Source organism: Sciurus carolinensis, chromosome 2, assembly GCF_902686445.1.
Source record: "Sciurus carolinensis chromosome 2, mSciCar1.2, whole genome shotgun sequence".
NCBI lineage: Eukaryota > Metazoa > Chordata > Mammalia > Rodentia > Sciuridae > Sciurus > Sciurus carolinensis.
Genome location: NC_062214.1, coordinates 118,385,094 through 118,402,237, shown reverse-complemented (window position 1 = coordinate 118,402,237; position 17,144 = coordinate 118,385,094). Strand labels below are relative to the sequence as shown.

At 42.2% G+C, this 17,144-nt stretch overlaps 1 protein-coding gene across 1 annotated transcript in view; it reads right to left on the bottom strand.

Moving 5' to 3' along the window:
- The window catches only part of Ryr3 (ryanodine receptor 3), a 369,815-nt gene that overhangs the window by 65,395 nt on the left and 287,276 nt on the right, over positions 1–17,144 (bottom strand). The window contains exons 66-68 of the mRNA XM_047539293.1: positions 9,912–10,042; positions 4,322–4,642; positions 1,532–1,772 (exon numbers count right to left, since the gene is read on the bottom strand). Coding sequence (XP_047395249.1) covers positions 1,532–1,772; positions 4,322–4,642; positions 9,912–10,042 — 693 coding nt within the window. The remainder of the gene's footprint in view (positions 1–1,531; positions 1,773–4,321; positions 4,643–9,911; positions 10,043–17,144) is intronic.

Below are 17,144 nucleotides of genomic sequence, written 5' to 3'. Positions count from 1 at the left end.
CTCAGCCTCTGGAGTTGCTGGAATTACAGGCAAATGCCACCACAGCTGGCATCAAAACTGTCCTTTTTATATTGAATTGTCAACTAAATGTAACATGTCTGAAAGTGGTTTCCTGATCTTTCCCTCAAAAGCCAAATAAAACACAACAACAACAACAATAAAAAAACAAAAACCACACACCCACCCACAGAAAAAATCTTTTGTACTCACAATGTTCTTCAACTCAATTGCTGGAAACTCCATTTTCCTACTCTGTCAGGTTAACACTCTCTAGAACCATCTATGACTTTCCCTTTTTCCCAATCTGGAAATCCAAAGGTCTCTGCCTTCAAAATAGACTCAGAATCTGACAACTTTTGTCTGCCTTTACTGCTATCACCCTGGTTTTAACCACTATCAACTTAAAAAAAAAAAAAAACTGTGGTAAAGTACATATAACATGAAATCTGCCATTGGAAACATTTAGTACATTCACAATGTTGTGCAACTACTATCACTCTCTAGTTCTAGAACATGTTCATTATCCCCAAATGAAGCTCATTAAGCAGTCACTCCTCATTCCTCCTTTCTGCCTCAGCCCCTGGCACAGCTCATCTCTGCCTTGGGGTCACCAGAAGTTCTTGACTGGATCACTGTGAGCTCCCCCAACTCACCTTCCACTTCTCCCTATTTGTCCCTGCCTTTGCTACAGTGCTCCAAGAGTCAGATCACAAAATATTTGCTGGAAACCTTCACTACATTCTCTCTCTAGAATAAAAGCCAGAGTTCTCACAGTGGCTTCCAAGGCTCATCACTCTTTGGCCACATGTTGCCTTCCCAGCAACCCCTACTGCTCTCCCATCCCTCGTTCCAGCTGCCCTAGACTCCCTGGCTTGCTTTGAGCCTCCCAAGCATGCTCCTTCCTTAGGACTTGCACCACATGGTCCCTCTTCCTGTGACACCCTTGCTCCATACACTTAGGGTTCCCACATTCACTTCCTTCAGAATTTTCCTCAAATGTTGCTTTCTCAGTGATACACTATTTAAAAAACAAAACAAAACAAAAAAACTGGCACTGCACCCTCCCATGGCATTCCTAATTCCCCTTACCCTCCTCTCTATAATTCATTTATATATTTTGCTTGTTGTCTGTGCTCCTCTACTCTCAGAAGGAGAGCTCCCTAGGCCAGAGAGCTTACCTGATTTGTTCATTCCTACCCACCAATGCTTAACATAGTGTCTGACACACCATCAAGTAACACTGGAATATGAATTTGGGAGTGTCAGCAGAGGGGAAGAAGTGGGTCCCTGTGACCCTGATTTGACCAGCTGTGACAGCCTGTGAGGATGTGTGCCTCAATCCATACAGAATCACTGTCAAGAAAAGCACTGCCCAGAGGTCCTGCAACAAAAACCACTGGTGGTGGCAGCTGTGACCTCCTCGCATCTCATCGTTAACACAACCCAACACCATCTTCCACCCTATTCCCATTCTGTGGCCCAGATTCGCCCTGGAGAGGGGCAGGTGGGCTTCCAGAGGTCTCCCCCATACCTGTTGTTGTCCACGTAGCGGATGAGCATGGGGTAGAAGGCATAGAGGTCCCTGCAGAGGACTGCAAACTCATCCAGGATGAGCAGCTCTGCCTCCTGCGTGTCCCCTTTGCCATCGGCTTTCAGCTGCTCCTCCTCCTGCACCGTCTTGACTGCCTTCTTCTTCAGCTTCTCCAGAGTTGGGATGAAGTGGCTTCTCAGCAGGTCAGGCCTGGCTTTGCTGATGATTGGCTGGGCGAACACTATTTACAAACCAAGAGCCACCCCCTCAGTTCAGGTATTACCATAATGGACAGTTGATGAGAATCAGAGAATCAGGGAAACCACTGCTGCAGGACAGCGCCTGCCTCATTCCCTCCCCCAGCCTTGCTCTCAAGACTTCCCTCTCAAAAATCTGCTGGGAGGGTGGAGAGTCCAGGGCTGCTACAGAGGCAGGTCCTTCCCTGCTCTGCTTCTCCTAGCCCTGGGGACCCTGCCACCCACAACTCACGTGTGCACAGTCTCTGCCACTCCTCCCTGCTCATCCTAACCGACTCGCTTGCATCATTTCACAGTGGGTTCATGTTGGGGTGGGCCACTAGCTATACCTGAAGTCCCAGAAGGAAGCCTTTAGTTAATAAGAACCAGTACTGTGCTGAGCTAACATATCTTCTGTTGAGGTGATGGATGTGTCAATGACCTTGATGTTATCATCACACACTGTATACATGCACTGAAATGACATACTGCACCCTATAATACGGACAATTATTATGTGCCAATTAAAAGTTAAAATATTTAAAAAATCAACATTAATGTGTATTAACATGCATGTATGTGTATGTGTGTATGTATATATATGTATGTATAACACACACACACACACACACACTTTTGAATATTTTATAGAAAATTCTGTTAAAAGCACAATAAACCAACCACAGTTCTCAGCCTTCACTACTTGAGAGTTGCCATGCTACTGCCTGAAGACTCTCCTGGGCCTGGAGGGAGGCAATACTGCTGATTAGAGCTAAAAATGAATTTTTTATTATATCCTATTGATTTGACATTGGTTATACTATTAGACCAAGGGTATAGAATATTTTGAAGATGAAAATCAGAGAAAGAAAAAAAGTTAAATAAAATGAATAAGCATCATGAGCCACTGTAATGTACATTCAAATATGTATTTCAAAGATAAGGGCATATCAGCTGGAAGCCATCTATGTTCCAGAAACTTTTCTGTTTAATCTTATTTTTCACTTTTATAAGAAAGACAGTTTTAGGAAGGTAAGGCTGAGGGATGTTGCCATAAGAGGCATTAACCAAGAAGTTTTGACTTCTTAGCCCTCCGGGAGCTACAGCTATGATTTGGACCAGAAATCCAAATGGCCATACTGATGCAGGTGATTTGAGGTCACTATTTAAAATGCATTTTGTTGAATCCCTAGGAACTATGTGCCCTGAGAGCTGGATTTGCCTGTGGAATAAATAACAGGCTAAAGTTCAGTTCCCAACAGTGTCCCTTAGGTAGTGCTACTTTTCTTGTATCTCTATGGAGGTCAGAGGGCAGGTTCTTAAATTCCCTGCCTTCCCTTAGTTCAGATATATGAATTAGAGCACATCAAAAAATTACCTTATGGCTAACACTACTTTAAAGCTAGTGGGTCATTAGGGAGTACCTGCTCTATTTGCTTATGTCCAAAGAGGCCTACATTATCTAGGAGCCATCAGTATCCAAAATGTTAATAATTTCAATCTCAGTGCACTTCTGGGATGAGAAGGCAGCAGGGAATTTTATTCCTTGGTCTTGCAGAAGTCTATCTACTCATTTGTCCAAGAAGGTCATTACCTCATGTTGAGTTAGCAGCCCCCTTCAGCCCAGCTATGTTATTTCTTTATTTCCCACAATTTTTTATTGGTGCAGTAGAGTTGTACATAATGATGGGATTTGTTGCTACATATTATACACGCACACAATATAACAATATCATTTGGCCAATATCAGTCCCTAGCACCCCCCTCCTTTCCCATAGCCATTCTATTTCATGGTGTGGGATATTACAGAGGGAATCTGGTCCTGGTGGATTGCACTATCCACGTAGGTCCATCAAACACGTCTTTTCCTTAATGTGCACCTCCTCATTCTTCACTGGGACAGAGGACATTGATATTCATGGTTTCTGGACTGTAGAAAGCATATTCAACTTCCAAGCTTTTTCTTTTTGGAGGTTGCTTCAAGAACAGAAAATTGGCTAAAAGCCTGCACTAAGAACCTATTGCATGTAAGAAATTATATAGGGACCCAAATAAAAACAGGAAATGCCAATAAAATAAAATAGTGCTGCTACTATAGCCTAGAGAGGGTCTTAGAAAGCATAAAGTGAAATGCAGTCAGAGAGTAACATTAAGGACCTTCAGTGCAGTCCAGATGGGAGTTTTATGTGTGTGGAGAGCACACAAGATCACTTATCAAGAAAACCATGGACAATTACAACTGTAAGAGAAAATGGGGTTCTTAAGTACCAAAAGCAAATAAAGCTATGATTATCAGAGTGTAGTTTATCAAGAAGGGCTTCCTGGAGATTTGAAGGGCCTCGATTAGCAGGGGAGTGGGGCAGGAGCACTGGTTCCAGGAAGCTCTTCTGGGGCACATGTTGATTCTATTTACTGTTAAGCAGCCGGGAGGTGGGAGATTTAAAGATGGAATACAGTTTGCTCTAAGCCATCTTGGTATTAACAAAAGAGATAAAAAGAGCATCCAGCTTCCTTGGTCCCTGGGCCAGGGACGGGGGAGAAAAGAGATGGGTACCTGCAATGCGCTTCATCCAGGAGGCCTCGTCGATCCCCAGGTTATTGTTGATGATTTTTAGGATGTTTCCCAGGATGAGACTGAGGTGTTCAGAGGTCACCTTGGTGCAGCAGGGCCCTGTGCTGGGGGGCAGGTTCTCAGGCCCCCGTTCCCACCAGTAGGACAAGTAGTTGCAGAGCATGGGCAAGATCACCTCGATGACGTGGGGCATCTCTGTGTACCGGGCCCCTGACTCAGCCAGGTCATTGATTTCCTTCATCAGGCCTTCCAGCTGAGGAATGTCAGGACACATCTCTTCCACAGTGTCTGGCATCCCCAGAACTGATGGAGAGGGCACGAGAAGAAAGGCACAGTAATTCAAAAGCACAATGGAACAGCCTTCTCTCCTATTGCCCACCATTCTTTCCGTCTTTAGATATACATTTCCACCCGAGAGCCTCAGAGGAGTGAGGTTGCATGTGGAACAGCTTTGGTCTTCCAGTTGTCTATGTACAGACTGCAGCTCCCAAAGGCTATTTTCCTAGATGCCATCTTGAGGTGACAATACCTAAATAGATGGCTAATGAAACACAATAGAGACTCAGCTGAGATAGTTCAGAAGACTTCTCTGTGATAAGGCTAGTTTCCTGGCTTCTCCCTCCTGAACTGTCTGCCTAGGACTTAGAATATCCTAGTGCATTCACTGCAGGAAAGGCAGAATCAGATGAGAAGAGCAATTAATTGTCATTCAGTTATCAAGTGATCAAATTCTCATTCTATAACCTGGATCACATTTGTGTGACTTAGACACATCCCAATCAAATGCTCCTTCAACTGGACCAGAGACAATATTTACCACCCAAGTAAAATTTGGAAGGAAAAAAAAAAAAATCACACTTGCATTGATTTCTGGCTTTGCAACAGAAACTATCGGTGACCTCTGGAAACTTCACTGAATTCCTGTCAATTTTAAGTTGTTTTACTTCGGAAGGCTTATTACAAGGAATAGTGAGTTGGTCTTATCTTTTCTTCACTCTCAATGGGTAAGGTCACTTCCCTGGACTAGGACAGTTGGGATGAAATATAAACAGACATAGTTCAGCATCAAACCAGGGAAAGTGGTCAGAGTGAAAAAGAGGAAACAGAAGAAGCCAGGAGTTATCTGTCTCACTCCCCTTAAGGTAAAAGAACCTCTTTCCTGAAGATAGAAGGAAGATTAGAAGTATTTTGAGGTTCCTGACAGGTGGGAGGATAATAAGGGCTCTAAGTGGAGAGATGAAGAATACTATGGGCAAGAACCACAAGTACTACAAAGCATGAAAAATGTGGAACATTCTCCTATAACATCGATTTCACTGGAAGATTTCAGGAAATTATTTTTGTTTTTGTTTTGTGTGTGTGTGTTACACTAGGGATAGAACACATGGCCATGTGCACGCTAGGTAAGTGCTCTACCTCTAAGCTATAACCCCATTCATTTAAAAATTTTTAAATTTTGAGCCAGGGTCCCACTAAGTTGCCCAGGCTGGCCTCAAATCTATGATCCTCTTGCCTCAGCCCCCTGTGCAGCTGAAATTATAGGTGCCTACTTTTTATTTCTGATATTAGAAGTAAAATACAAAGTTATTGTGAGTTTTTACAGAAAAATCAGAAGATTTCAAATAAAATTTTGTCTAGCTAACTAGATATGCCTAAAGTCCCTATGGCTACTATAGGCCTAAAGTCTCTTCTCTAGATTTTAGGTCCGTGGGAATCAAAGGGTTAACAAATAGAAGAGGCCACACAATATCCTGTGGCCTTTAAAAAACTGGCCAATTGAAAGGGACTATCTTGATTTCTCCTGGAGCAGCAACATAGAGTTATCTTGGCTATGTTGGAGAGAAAGACTGCAGCTGAGACATGCAGTCCTATTGGGATAGGACGTTTCACTGCAAAGTGAAGGACCAAGAGCAGAGCAGCCTCTGTGCTGTGGAGCAGGCCAGTGAAGTCCTACCACCTTTTCCCCAGGGATGACTATTCATTGCTATCACTGTAGCCCTTCAGTGCATGGGGGACTAAAGATCTCTCTGCCCTGGAACACAGGAGTGAACTGATATATTTTAAAATTCAGACACTTCAAAAGGACTAAAAGCAGGAGAGTCAAAGGCCCCTGAACTCCTGTAATTTACAAAAGGGAATTAAGTGGGTAATTTGCAGAGGACAAGTCTATGCTGTGTCTTGCAGCAGAATAAAAACAGGGATGACTGACAACAGTGTGGAAGTTTGGGGAGACCCTCATAAAGTAATTTTACACACAATATCCTCAGAGTAAATAGGTAAATAGAAGTCAAACTTTCTACCTCAAGGCTCTGCACACAAGACAATGCCAACAGCCACAGATGCAACTGAAGCTTACAATTATTTGCTGTAAGATCATAAATGAGAAGGCTTAGTATATATGTTTAAATGTCATACAGAAAACATATCATCATAGACTCCTTTCCTGCCCAGGAAGAACACCAAGTTGCTTGGGGTTGGTGCACTGGAGTCATTATAATGACCTTTAGAAGTTATTAATACCTACAGTAATTGGTCCTTGAGTGGAACAAACATTTGTGATTCAGAAGGTGTTTATACTTCAAATGCCACATAATAAGCCCACTGAGTGAACTCTGCTGAGTTACCACCTGAAGAATAACCTCAGTGGAGTCTTGTTAGAATCAGTTACAAGACTGTTGGGGGAATCATTAGGACACAATGTCCTTTCATCCAGATCAATGGTTCCCAAAGTGGGGCCCTTCTCCTGCAGCAGTCTTATCACCTGGAAACTCACTAGAAATGCAGCTGGTCAGGCCCCTCTCCAGGTCTACTGAATTAGAAACACAAGTGGTAGGGTTCAGGAGTCCTTAACAAGCCTTCCAAGTGGTTCTGATGCGTGTTAGAGTTTAAGAACTCCTGGGTTAGCTTCTAAGTTCATTTTCTTCACCCAGTCGCTCTTCCCTCAAGAAGACAGCATCTGGGCATTACAAGCAGGTGGTATACACTGGAACTGTGCCTCTTTTGTCTGAGGTTGAATAGGGTACTGAAGAAAAGTAAACTGACATGTGACAGGATGTTTTTCTCAATCCAGTATTCTGGTTAATAGACCAGTTCCATACGTAACAAAGAATCTATTCAGTGCTGAAAACCCGACATGTAACATTATTAAAACTTTTCTTGGTGCACTTTAATTTTTGGATGAATAAGAAAATGCTCCAGGTTTTTTATAGGATATTGGAGTTACCAATATGATTAACTCTGCTGGCAAACCACCAAGTGTCAATGAATAGAGATGTCCAAATGACAGAAGGCCTGATAAATCAGTTCACACTATATTTCTAAAATGACATCAACTGTCACCCTAGACATCCCTCTCCCTCATTTATTCCTCAGGCCACCCACTTTGTAGTGAACGATATCTACCTTACAGCCTATTTGCCATGCCATCCTCCTGGTGAGCCTGGTTATCCCACAATACATATTCATGCACATGCTACTTTTCAAGAACTCTGCACATAGTCACCATTCACTCTGCTAATTAAACCAATGATAAAAAACATGGGCTCAGGGGACGTAGGCATTGAATCCCACAGTGTGTCATCTCTAATCAAAATCTTGTCTTCTTTCTTCCTTTGAAGGATGCAATGATTGATACTTTTTAGAAATTTATGAATATGTCTTATTAAATCAGTGTAAAGGCATATGAAATGAGTAGGAATTTTTTTTTTCCCTGAATAGCCCTTGGAAAGGAGAGCAATGATAGAGAGGCATTCCCCCACCACACACACACAAATCAAGTCTAGGTTTCCTCTTTTGCCCTACTACTATGCTTCTTTGAAGTGAAGAGCAGGGCAGATGTGTCTCCTTTTCCCAAGTTGTAGTGAGACAGAGAGAGAAAGAAAGAGAGAGGGAGGGGGAGAGAGAAATAGAGGGAGGGGGAGAGAGAGAGAGAGAGAGAGAGAGAGAGAGAGAGAGAGAGAGAGAGAGAGAGAGAGATATCTTCACTATTTCTTAAGTCACAGTTGGAGCAGAATAGATGTATAAATATCCAGAATTGTCATGGCTGGGCCCAGCATCCTTTGGAGTTGAGGAGCAACACTTGGGCTAGCATTTGCCTGTAGATGTCATGACTGTTTCTTAACTTTTTCAAAGCTTGCTTTGTTGCTCAGTTCCTGCTTTAGCATCAAGCTGTGATTCATTTGGAATCATGAGTGGGCAGAGGAAAAACAAGGTTGGAAATACATTTTTTGCTAGTGTCAAAGGGGAGAGAGGGTGAGATGAGGTGAGGGGGCTGGGGAAAGGCTAGCTTACGAATTTCATGTAGGACTTTGAACACTGAGGCATCTTGGCAATTTCTTCACCTGTTCTGAGAACACTAGTCTCCATTGTATTCTAGCTCAGTGCAGACTTTTATTAGCAGCCTTATCTAAATTGTCCTGTGATCACTTCTGGGGGCAATGTGCTTCTCTTCTGTGAGGTAACAAGAACCAAGTGGAGATGGAGCTGCGTGGCTCAGCACTCTGCAGTCTTAAAGAAAAGAACAAAGGAAAGTGGGGCACAAAGCTGCTTTCTTAGAACTCTTCTCCCTTAGGATATCATCATCGTGGAAGTTTAAGAAAAGGGACTTGAGATAAATGGGATCACTATCAAGTTCACATCGATTAGTACTATATATCAATGTTTTAACAAAATTCTGGTTCTGAGTAGGATGGATTTTGACTTAAAATGGTTTACTATGAATTTTTCCCCCTTTTTCTTAATATTGATTAAGGCTGGTAGTTTTTGCTTCAGGTTTCATCATTGTAGTTCTAATTGGAGGCAAGACTGAAGTCTCCTACTGAAGATTTTCTTTTCTATTCCTTTTTCCTCAAGCAGGATCACAATTAATCCAGATATGAGAACCCTTCCTTTCACCCTCCAAAAGTGGATTTACAACCTGCCCAGGATTTTTGTTCTAGTATTTATTGATTGTGTTCCAATAAAACTTTATTTGTAAAGATAGCTGGGGACCAGATTTGCCCTGTGACCACAGTTTGCCAGTCTCTGTTACAGAACTTAGTGCATCAGAGGTGCTGTTAAATTCTCTTTCTTGTATAATGTCAATTCCTTCTGATGCTTTCTTATGTCCTGTCCTCCAGGAAGATGGAGAATATGTGGTCAGTATGCTTAGAAACACAGCCTCTCCTTGAAGAAGAGAATTAATCAGGTTATTAGTGTGAATATGCCCCTTTTGATACCAATTGCAAGAACTGCAGAAAAGTAATCAGACCCTAGGTGCAGAGAAGAAATGAGACCCAAGGTAGACAAGAGACCTCAGGGTCTTAGGATGGAGGGATTTGGACATCATCTACACTGTCTCCTCATTTTACAGAAGAAACCAAAGCCTAGAGGTGAACGAAATGGTACATATGCTCATTTCTTTCCCAAGATGGAGATGGGTGCTTTAGTTCCTGACTCCAACCTCCTGGCTTCTCTCAGATCATGCACAACAACAGTGCTGCTGGGCTGCTGGGCCTCCCGTCTGTGCCACTTTCCTGGTCACTCTCCTCTCAGTACATGGAGTAGATTGAGATTTCTGTGAGAAGATACTTACTAGACCTCTCCCTGGGGGTTTTGGTGTTGAAGACTGAGAGAGGATTATAACGGTTGAGGGTGGGCTCCAGGAATGCCACTGGTATGGCAGCTGCCAGGGAAGCCAGACATTCTCCAAGGGCAGGACGTTGCCTGTAAACAAAGAAGTCCATTTATAAATGGTGCCACCCACATGCTGACCCCAGGCGTTGGTGTACCACCTCTCTACAGGTGAATTTGCTGGACATCCTGGGGTTGACCAGGTTGCATGTACTCTTCCTCTCCCCAGCCTTTATCATTCTCCAGACACTAATAGTTTGCAATGGTTACACTACGTGGAACCTAGTTCTTAACTGCTATGATGTAATATGCTATGTAGCTTTGCTACTCTCTTCCAGCATGTCTGAAGTAAGTTCTGCTGGTGTCCAAATAGAGATTTGTCCTCCCTGTTTTCAAAATGCTTTGAAATTTTCTGTATAATTTATCTGTGCTAATTCTCTGCTATGGATGGAGGCTGTGACTACTAGTGGGAACAATAGATAACAAACCTAAGCACCAATAAAACACAAGAGAAACAATAGGTCCTGAGGTATATTGCTAGGTTTAGAGGAGAGACTTCTAACACCTGTTACTCCTCTTATTCCCTTCCACAAATTTTAGAGTGCAGACCATTTATAAGCTCCAGCTTTTAAGACTTTCTGTGAAACAAGCAAGCAAACAAAAGCAAAATGGTTGGGATTCCTTGTTCTTCAAGTTCCAGATTTCAGATTCCAAGTTCTCCAAGTGAGGGGACTTGCACTTTCTTGCAGAGTGACTGGGTTTGTTCAGGTAACCAGTCTCTGCTGGTGAAAGCAGAGTTAGGACTGAAAGGGCCCTTCTCTTTCCCAGATCTGGGCCTAGCTGCTAGTAAGACAGTGCAGTGCCAGTGCCAGCTCAGAGGCTCCCGACATCTATTGATTTTTGATGAATGAGAGACCAGAGCCACCCATTTCCCACCTATCGACATCACCTCTCAAACACTCACTGGCATCCACAGCATCTATGACTGTCTTATAAGTGACATGTGATGTCAATTTCTAAATAAGGGGGACATTTATTTTCAAATAAACCATTCATGTGGGACAGATCACAATACAAAGATAATGACTGGAAATGTAGACGGTAGGTCTAAAATGAAGATTCTGCACTGAAGCCCATCTCGCACCTCACTTTGCCTTTCTCTGTGACTGATCACCGCACTTTGAGAACTTATGCCACCTACATGGACATCTACCAGTCCAGTCCCTGCTCCTTAGAGGATGTTCTAGGACCACTATGGAGACATCTTTCAGCTGAAGGGGTGCACTTGGAGACAAGGGCCAGTGCTTACCCCACTACCACCGTTCTGTGGAAACAGGACTGCTTTCAACTCTCAGGGTTCCCTTCAGATCCCCAGTAAGATTGTACTCAAGACTTTATGTTAATTACCCCTCACTGCGACAAGAGTTAACAACTCCAGCAGCACCAAGAGGCCAGAATGTCAAAAGCATAGATCCTCTGAGACTGAATAACAAGCATTTCCTCTGGGGGTGCAGAGGGAGACATTTTTTCACTGAATAATGAGTCATGGTCTTAACCTTAACTTTGTCCTACAGGGATGGAAGTCCTTTTTCACTCTAAAGATATAATCTGTGTTTTGTATAGAACCCTGAAGTAATGTGATTTAAAAAAAAAAAACAGTTTTATGAACTAATCATAAGGATTAGATTCAACCTGAAACTTCATTACAACAGAGAATAGATACATTGGAGTTGAATTAAAATGTGATCTTAACTGGTCTTGAACAAAATGAATGAACAAAACCATCTGGGGTAGAATCAGAATCTGTAAGCCTAGGATATACTGCTCTGCTTGAGATGCAACACTAATCCGATGGACTAACAAACCAAAGGAGGGAGAGGGTAGCTGATTGCTGAAAGCTTGTGTATTCTTTGGAAAACTCAGTCTTTTAAAAAAAAGGTTTAAAATTTTTTTATTTTATTCCACCCAGTCTTTAAGTTGCCAAATTTATTAAAAAAGTGATCTTTTTAATGAAAATGAATATATAAAATTTTATTCTTTTTATTATTAGATTTGGCTTTTAGGGAACTAGCTGACAGCTTCTTTGGCCTTGAAGTGTTTGAGTATTTGATAACTTTCAAATCAGTCCCCAAGGAACAACAGTGGATTGACTGGTCTTCAGTCAGGCTGTCACCTCCTAGATAATGGCAATAGCCTTGACCTTTTGGTGAATGCTGGATATTAAAATCCTACCTGTGTCTGCTCCAGAGGCAGAACAGCACCCTCAGGGAGGACAGATGCTACTGTGCCCTGTGTATCACTGCCATTCTGGGTACTTCTGGAGGCACGTCAGAGATGAGATATGTGTTGTCCCTGAAAAACTCATGTGCAAACCAATGCAAGAAAGTTCAGAGGTGAAATGATCAGCTAATGAGAGCTGTGACTGAATCAGTGGATTAATCCACTTCAGTGGATTAACTGGGTGGTAATGATAGGCAGGGAGAGTGTGATTGGAGGAAAGCCATCACTGGGGTCTGCCTTTGGGGTTTATGTTTTGTCCCTGGGAGGGGAGCTCATATTCTGCTTCCTGCTTGTCACGTCCCGAGCAGCTTTCCTACACCATGCCCTTTTGCCATGATGCTCTGCCTCCTCTTGGCCCCAGAACTATGGATTCAGCTGACCATAGACTGAACCTTTGAAACCATGAGACAAAAATAAATGCTTCCTTCTCTCAGTTTTTCTTGTTGGATCTTCTGGTCACAGCAAGGCAAACTGACTAACACAGGAAGGGAGGGAAGGAGACCGAGCAGACTGCTAAGATCTGGGTTTACTTCTGGATAGGTCCCAACCCAGGCTTGTTCTTACCACATTTCTTTCTCATTTTCCTTTTTTGCTGAGCTCAAGTTAGTGGACAGGCCTGAGAAGAGGGGCATCATTTTCACTTCAGACTGGAATGGGAATGGCCAATACCTTCAATGACTATAAAGGCCAGAGAGGGCCTCCATACATCCAGTATGGGGATCCTCAGGGACCATGTTTTCAGGTAACAGTTTCACTGTTTTTACCAACCACGGTGGCCAAGGAGAAAGAGGATGTTTCTTCTCTTTGGTTTTGCCGTTGAAGGGAAGGGGGAAATAAGGAGGTGGTTTGTAAAGGAAACTCTGTAGAGATCCTTGAAGAAATGTGTTAAAAAACCACTATGCTAGCCATTCTAGCCAGGTGCGGTGGTGCACATCTGTAATCCCAGTGGCTCGGGTGGCTGAGGCAGGAGGATCATGAGTTCAAAGCCAGCCTCAGCAACAGTGAGGTACTAAGGAACTCAGTGAGACCCCATCTCTAAATAAAATACAAAAAAGGGCTGGGGATGTGGCTCAGTGGTTGAATGCCCCTGGGTTCAATCCCCAGGACCAATGACAACAAACAAACACACAAAAAACGAAACACAAAAACCTACTACCATTATGGACTAACCAAAAGGGTTAGATTTAACTTCATTATGACAGAGAAATAGACACATTTGAGTTGTGTCACAGAGAGCACTGAGGAAAGAAAGTCTAGGGGGAATCAGGTGTGACAACAGTAAGATCTCCAATCTGATAGTAAATTTTAGTTGGCATTGGGAGACGGGCAAAGGAAACAGCCTGTCCTGAATTGCCTTGGTGCCAAGTTGATCCATTCTTCTCTTTCTCTCACCAAGATTAAAGTCACGATGTCATGAAAGTGGAGTTTTGGAAAGTTAGTTAGCTATGAAAGCAAGTCTTGAGGGCAGAGGACAGTTGGTAAGTCTCAGTTCTCCAGTGCTACACTGACAGGGACGTGGCCCTGTCCTCTCTGATATTAATTACTGACAAATCTGAGTCTCACCATGCTCCTCAAAAGGGCATTTTCTAGTCTGGAGCACAAAATGATGCTAATTAACTGCTGAGCCAAGAGAGATAAACAATAGCTCTCAGAGTAGCTGCTAACACAGTTCTGTAAAAGTAAAGCCCAGAAATCTGCCAATGAATGCTCCTGGCCAAGAAATACCAGAGTGAATAGCCTCAGCCCCCAGGCCTAAGGAGGTACTGAGCTAGGCAAAAGTCTGCTCTTACAATGCTTCTCTGGTTATTAGCGTCCCCCAGGGGGCAGTGTGGTTGTGGGCTGAGCTTCCAGACAGGGCAGGGGCTGCCAAGACAGCTCCATGGCAACCAAAAAATCCACTCGAAGTTTATCACTGGACAAGGCAACTCTCCTTTGTTTTTTCTTCAGTTCTTATCACCCAACATAGTATTTTTCACATACTAGGTACTTGGTCAATGGTGAAAGATTGAAAAGGGTTCAATTTGTATTTCAGTATTTATTACTTACTAATGTATCAAGTGGCAGGCATTCTTTCTCAAACTTTCAACTTTATTTCCATGGATCTTGATGGAAATGAATCTGACAAATGTCTGTTGTTAGGGACACAGGCAAGGACAAGTCATCATCATAATAATGTCTTACATACATGGCGCTTTGCAATTTTGAAAGTTACGTCATGTATATTACAGAGAATACTAACGTGTAGCAGAGAAGTAGAAAACAGTGATGGTGGTGGTGGTGGTGATGGTGGTAGGGAAGATCGTCCAAGATAGGATTAGTAACCTTAGGGGTTTAGAAAACATAAATAATGTCCAATCAGAAATAATTGGTCAAAAGAGCTAGGCCCTATGGAAGGAGCAAGTATCTTCAAAGTATGACAGAGAAAACAGTTTTAATTCAAAACAATGCTGGGATTAATGATTAAATATAATCATGTTCTGAACTTAGTCTTTTCAGCAAACTGTCACCAAATACTCTTTAAACTAATTGAAGAATCTCCATATTAAAGAATGTAAGTATCCTGCATGAGTCAATGCACAAAAGACTTTATCCTTCTCTGAAATTTTGTATCTGAAAATTTCAACAGTCAATGACATTCTCAGTATTGTCTCAACTGGAAGATGTTCTACTACTCTGTTTCAGTGACTTTTCCTCCTGTAGTTGACCGTGACCATGGTGTCAGGAAGTTTTTCTAGCCACAGCACACTGCAGGTATAACTGGATCAAATATTTGGTGATTCCCTTACAACCCTAAAGATGTTCATTAGTCAAGAAAATTTAATGGTAGAGAAATGATGACTTTCTTGCCTTTTCCTCCCTAAATTCCACAAGAAATGAGGGAAAAAATTGGTAAGAAATCTGATCTACACTGAAATTAGAATATGTGTGATAACTTCAAACCACAAAGTATGGACCAAATCAAGTGAGGATACATAAATGAAACCAACGTGGAGAAATCTCTGGAGGTAAATATGGAGATTTTGAGGTGCTAAAAGTTGAGTTTTTGCCTGACAATCAGCATTCAAGGCATCAGTGGGCACTGGAAGACCTGGTGAATGAGGTGTGTGCAGCCAACTTCCAATTTGCAGAGTGGCAGAGAAGGGAAGAGGAGACCTGCCACCTGCCATTCCTGTGATCTAAACTCCTACCCTGGAGAAGCCCTGAAGTGCAATGGCAGGGAAGAGCTGTAGCTGCTGTCTTGAGCTCCCTGGCTGAGGATAAACGGGCATTCAATCACTAAGCCACGGCCCTAAGACTGTGGCATGTGCTGAGCTTTTCACCCACCTCTCACCTGGGCCAGCTGTTTATTTTTGCTGGGGGAAGGCATCAGCGGCTGAGCATAGGTGCATTGCTAAGGCTAAAGACAGCTGATTTAGTGAGAAACAGTCACTCCTAAGTCAGCTTCTCAGACTCAAAGCTACCTGCTGTTTCTCCCCTGTTCATTCTCCTCCACTTTAACTCTCACCCCGCACCTCTCCACTCTTGAGACCTAGCAATGTACCTACCAATGGAAAAATAAAGGAGACACATAGGTCAGAGGAAGAATAATCTGGAAACAAAAGTGCAGAAAAAAAATCTATACACTCATAGGAAATCAAGAAACAAACAAAAGGAATCAGTAACATGGAGGAAGTTTGAGAAAAATCATACAAATGCAAAAAGGTAAAGAACAATTAGCTCAAAAGTTAGTTGGTAGAAAATTAGAGCTGTGGAGGATTACGGGAAAATACACATACACATAACTGAATGACAGGTAAGAAAAAAATCAAACCAAACAAACAACTATGCTATAGTTTGGGTCTGGAATGTCCTCCAAAGGCCAGTGTATTAAAGGTTTAGCTCCCAGCTATTGGAGGTAGTGGGATCCTTAAGAGGTAGGGCCTAGTGGAAGATTTAGGCCACTGGGGGTTGTGCCCTCTAAGAGAATAGTGGGATGCCTATCTCCTCCTCTCTTTTTGCTTCCTGGTCATCATAAGGTAAGCAGTTTGCTTTACCATGTGTTTCCTGCCTCATTACAGGCTTCAAAACAACGAGACAAAGCAACCATGAAGTGAAACCTCCAAAACTGTGAGCCAAAATTAACCTTTTGCCTTTTTAGGCTGATTATCTCAGGTATTTTGTTACTGTAATAGAAAGCTAAAACAAGCTGTATAATAATATGAAAATTTCCTGAAATAAAGAAAGACATAATTCTGAAGAATAAAGGGGCACATGTATTCTGGAAGGAATACAAAGAAGAGATACCTATACACATTTCAAAGAAGAGAACAATGACTCAAGGATTTTATGCAATGGAAATTGTTCACACCTAAAAGTCAAGGAATGTTGTTCCAAAATAGGCAAGAACTCAAGCGTGTTTAAGAGCTCTTGCAGAAGTAACTCCTTAATGATTTATCTAGCCAATCAAAAATAAATCAAAATAAAAAATTTAGTAATGGGAAAGTTGTGGTTCAAAAGCATAAGTGATGTAACGAATCATTTTAAAACAAATTAAGGTAAACATCTCAGGGAATATTGGTTCTAGAACAGAATGTAAATGTCATAACAAGTTTTATAGCAAAAATGGAAGAGTGGAAAGGACAGGAGGTGGCTAGGAATATCCATGTTTGAAATTTGCTCATCTGAAGTAGGGAACTAGTGGCTATTGTATCGAAATGATAAACTTTTAAAAATGAATTGTATGATAAAGAAATTTAGCTTTTAACTTTATCCAATAAGAGAAAATTGCAAAGTTATATGGATGTTATGATCTCATGTGCAGAACTGTACTTAGGTAAAAAAGGCCTGGACTGATACACCCCCAACCACTGCTAGTGACTTCTTTTGGGAACTGGATCCAGGTGCAGGGAGTTCTGGGGTAAAGAAATGGTAGACT